General features: G+C 42.1%; 1 protein-coding gene across 1 annotated transcript in view; it reads right to left on the minus strand.

The window, feature by feature from the left end:
- Nucleotides 1-973: 973 nt before the first annotated feature.
- Nucleotides 974-4,905, minus strand: part of LOC118408881 (gastrula zinc finger protein XlCGF57.1-like) — an 11,746-nt gene continuing 7,814 nt past the window's right edge. Inside the window, exon 3 of the mRNA XM_035809741.1 lies at nucleotides 974-1,398. Coding sequence (XP_035665634.1) covers nucleotides 974-1,398 — 425 coding nt within the window. The remainder of the gene's footprint in view (nucleotides 1,399-4,905) is intronic.

A 4,905-nucleotide genomic window follows, 5' to 3' on the forward strand; every position in this document is an offset into this window, starting at 1 on the left:
AGAATGCTTAGGTAGGCTTGGGAAAAGTGGCTGTAAAATTGTTTTTCTTGGGATATGTTTGGATTTCTGGAAGAGCATATTATAGGTAAGGGTTGTAGCTTCTATATTGTGTTGAAAAATCAGAATTTTAGTGATATTTGTGGTTGCAGTAGGCCTCAGAAGTTAGGTGTTTTGGTGTTGTTTACATGCAGTGAAAGGGGGTGAAAAGGTCTCCCACCTATGTTTTGATGGCATATGATATAATTCCGCCGTAATTTTTTTCATTTTTCTGTCGTTAAATTACTCTTCAGCGGTCGGACAACCATGCCAATGTGACTTTTTCATGTTCTAAAAGTCAGGTAGGGGATTTTTGACAGCCTCTTTCTCCCATGATTCCCATTGTTAAGACTATGCATAGGAAATACCGAAATGTAGCCTTCTTTGGAACAATACTTATCACCAATCACTTCATAATGTAATACTCGCGAGAGTTAGACACACCAAGTTGACCAATCGCTGACGTCATGTATCTACGACATCACGTGTTAATTAGATCATCTGTCTGACTCTTGTGAGGTTACGTTCTGAATTTGATAATTAATTGCAAACACAACATCATTTACGCTGGTAGCCTTCATTGACTGAAGGATGACATGCAATTGATACAAACAAACAAACAAACAAACCGAAATGCAGCTTCATTAATAATGAAAAGTAATCTTAGAATAATGAAAGACACATACATATTAAGCTTAACATTACAAACCTTACAATATCCCAGGCTTTAACGTATATATGTGTGCTGGTACACTTATTTTGTCTTAAGGAAACCAGGTAAGGCAGTGTACTCTTCCTATATCTTAGTAGCTGTTCTACATTTGAATTATGTTATGTGATCTTGTTCATCAATGTTTGTTTCTGATATTAAGACCTGAGATTCTTGCCCCTGTGGGCTCAAATGGTTTTGATGCAGCCAATTTGAGAAAGGCGTGCTTTATAGTACTTGTCTGGCCCTCCCTGTTGTATGTCTCGTTCCCAGGGTGGCCCATGCACAAACCCCCAGTCTCGTTCCCAGGGTGGCCAGGGCACAAACCCCTACTAGTCTCCTTCCCAGGGTGGCCAGGGCACAAACCCCCAATCTCGTTCCCAGGGTGGCCAGGGCACAAACCCCCAATCTCGTTCCCAGGGTGGCCAGGGCACAAACCCCCAATCTCGTTCCCAGGGTGGCCAGGGCACAAACCCCCAATCTCGTTCCCAGGGTGGCCAGGACACAAAGCTTCAGTTTCGTTCCCAGGGTGGCCAGGACACAAACCTCCAATCTCGTTCCCAGGGTGGTCAGGGCACAAACTTCCAGTCTTGTTCCCAGGATATCCTGTACACAGATCTTCAGGACCTCCACAATTGGCCATCTCTGATATGCTGAGGGATAAAAAATGACAGAAGGAAAACGACATTTTATCTCAGGCACTACGAGTACTAGTTCGGTCACGCAAATCTTAACAATGGTCGCAACAAGACTGTTTTTGTCTGATGGACATATTACCCAGGATTCCTGTCGCTCAAATATACAAAGTGAACTTTGTGAAAAAAGCTTGTTCACCTGAATTTACCTGAGGTTCTGTTCTGTTCTTCCGATAATGTCCATCTACCGAGGAATCGGCGATTTCTGACATGTTTGACTGATACGAGACAGAGGTTCGACAGGCCCTCCAAACGGGTAATTTGCAGTGAATCACTAATTCCAGACAGAACGATTTGCTCCATCGCACCCGGGGTATGGTTTTTCAAAAGGTGTGGTGGGTTCTTTAATGTGCGTGGGGTGTGGCTCTCCCCAAACACGGGACCTCCACTTAACGTCCTATTTGAGGGACGGCCCTAGCGAAGCTAGGTACTCATTTTCATCTGAGTTAAGAGAGGAAAGCCGTGTTAAGTGCCTTTCCCAAGGGCACAAGATTGGTGATACGGCAGGATTCGAACCCGAGACCTCTCGGTCCTGAGCCAAACACGCTGCCGCTGTCACGTGATCTCATGATGTAGATTTGTTTGTACCTTTGTTTATTCATGAGAAGCTCAAATCGGCCAGCAGGCCGCTTTTTATTGAGGTCATGAGGGAGGTCAGGGTCATATAAAATATAATACAGATACAGATTACATTGAGTATATTTAGATTCATCAACCTATATCACTACACATACAAGGTACAAAACATATAGTGGTGCAAGAAGCTCAGTGTTCACAGTCCGTGTCCGTTCGTTTTGGTCAATTACTTTTACTTCAAGAGTCTCTTAAAGCTGGTCAGATTTGGAGCCGTACGTGTGTCTGGTGGTAGGCTGTTCCAGACATTGGGTCCACGGTAGGCTATTGATCTTCTGAAGGTCTCTCGCTTAGGTTTTGGGACAACCAGTTGACTACTTGTGCTTTGCCTGGTTGTCCGTGTACTCTGGTCCCTGCAGTACACAAACATCTGACGCATGTAGGGTGGTAGGTTGCTGTTTAGGGCCTTGTAGACTAGCACGGCATTGCTGTGCTGGTGTGTTGCTTTAATGTCTTTCCAGCCTAGCTGGGAGAGAACTTCAGTTGTTGGTGTCCTGTATGGGGTGTTCAGTATCAGTTTTCCAGCCCTGTTCTGCATCGTTTGAATCTTTTGTAAGTCTTGGTCTGGGGCAGCTTCCCATGCTGTGCAGGCATATGTGATGTGTGGTAAGAAGATGGCGTTATACAGGGTACGGAGTGCTGCTGTTGAGATGAAGGGTTGTTTCATCATAAATAATGATCGTTTCAGTTTCCCGAGGACGGCTTTTAACTGGTCCTTCCACTTTAGCTGACAGTCGATCACAACACCAAGGTAGGTGTATTTGTCATACGTTTTGATGTTGACGCCATTGACAGCCAAGTTAGGATAGTTGATGCTTGCCAGTCTCTTGGATGTTCCAATCCACATGCATTTACACTTGCTACTATTCATTGATAAAGAGTTTAAAGAGATTCTCAGGTACAATCTTTGCAAATCTTCCTGTAGCTTGATTAGTTTAATAGAAAGTACCTTGTACATCTATTTGCTAATCTTCCTCCAAAATTATCTTCCCACATGTGCTACGATATCCGGTTCTTATGGCAGTTATGCTCGTTCTTCCTGTGGCATGTTGTATACTTGATGGATTTCATCCACTTCATTTAGTCTCATTCTGTCCTGTCTTACACAGTAGTACAGAAAGTGGTTTGTGTGTTTCCCTTGTCTCACATATCATACAGTAAAACACGTTATTGGAACGTCTGTGCAGAGAGCATTGCCCCTCTCCCCACCCTTCCTCAGGAGACCGTGCGCAGTATTTGCAGGATAAAGGCGTTTTCAATCGCTACTCTTTTAACAAGAGGAAGTAGATATTGAACAGAGACTTCATAAGGCGGTTGACACTCTTACCTCGTCCGTGTTGTCTAGAAGTACCGTAAAAATCGTGTCTTTCGCACTGGAACAAAGAAACAAACACCACACACCACTCGTCACATCCCAGGTCATATGAAGGTAAAAGGTCAAAGTGTATACAAGCCTGATTACCCAGGTTACCCGGTAGCTGCTTGCAGATTGACGGAGGTGAGCTAGCAATAAATGCACGGTAAAATCGCTATCAGATTTTCCCCATCGCTTCTTTATTAAGGTTAGGAATCTTTCTTGCGTGTTGTTCATGATAATCATACAGCCAGATGGAATTGGCCAATCAGAAGCCCCCATTTCCTATGAGTTAGCCTCGACCACGTTAAACAGCCTCATTACTCATACTTTGGGTACCTACTGGCTGCAAAATACACCAGATTATTATTATTATTATTATTATTATCAGGTCGTAACCTCAAAAGTTTGCGGTTATTAGAATAACCGCACACTTTTTGGACCGCACCATTATACAGGAGACAGTCGTGGAAATTTTTCTGCAGTTTTTCGTTTGCAAACCATGCATACCTGCCAATAATATTATGATTGATTGGTTATGTTAATTGGGGCTTCACATGGGGGATATAGGGATACTTGAAAAGGAATTATGCTGATTTTACACATTTTTATTATTGCTTTCTAACGTGATTAAGCCGGTACCTTCCTGAATCACTTTGTATATACGTACTTTGTCATGCCCAAGCATGCCTAAATGGATTGTGTCTTGATATTTTGTATGTGTGTAGTTCTTGATGAGACCTGAAGACGATTATATTTTGGGCCCCCTAGTGGCTCGTTACAGTACTGCAGCAGAACTTTTGTGGGTTTGATTTTTCAAGTTTTGGACAAGCTATTTTTTTTCAACCTTTATTTAACCTTGATACATCATTCGGCCTGTTATTATTTTTAAATGGTATATAGCCCTTGGGGCAGAGAGTAAATGGGGTAAGTTTAAGGTCCCTAGTGGCTTGTTTTGGAACTGCAGTGGCCGGTATAGTGTCAGATTTTGAAAGGAAACAACTCAAGAAAGGGCTGACGGAGCATCATGATTTTTGGTATGTAGATAGCTTAAGTAATGCTTCATATATACTTACAAATTACTTAAGCAAATGAGAATCTAATTTGCATTATTAATAAGGAACTTGTCTAAACCCACTCTGTTCCAATATAGAACAATTGTAACATGTGACATTTGTAACTGAGAAAGGGAAACAACCTTATAGTTAAATTTTATGCAAATAAAGACCTAATTTACATAATGAGAAAATACTATAATCCCACTGTGGTAAATGATATGAAAATCACACCCAGTTGCTTGAGTAGCTGCTATTTGACGTAATTTATCACCTCATGGATAAATTCAATTTAGGTTCACCGTACAATGAAAAGGCGGCATACGTCTTGATGCTGTCACCTGACATGTTGACAGGTCAATTCTCCTCAGAGGGACAGTAATGTGATCTGAGAGGATGTTATGAAATAAATATGAATAGATT

Source organism: Branchiostoma floridae, unplaced genomic scaffold (assembly GCF_000003815.2).
Source record: "Branchiostoma floridae strain S238N-H82 unplaced genomic scaffold, Bfl_VNyyK Sc7u5tJ_490, whole genome shotgun sequence".
Lineage (NCBI taxonomy): Eukaryota > Metazoa > Chordata > Leptocardii > Amphioxiformes > Branchiostomatidae > Branchiostoma > Branchiostoma floridae.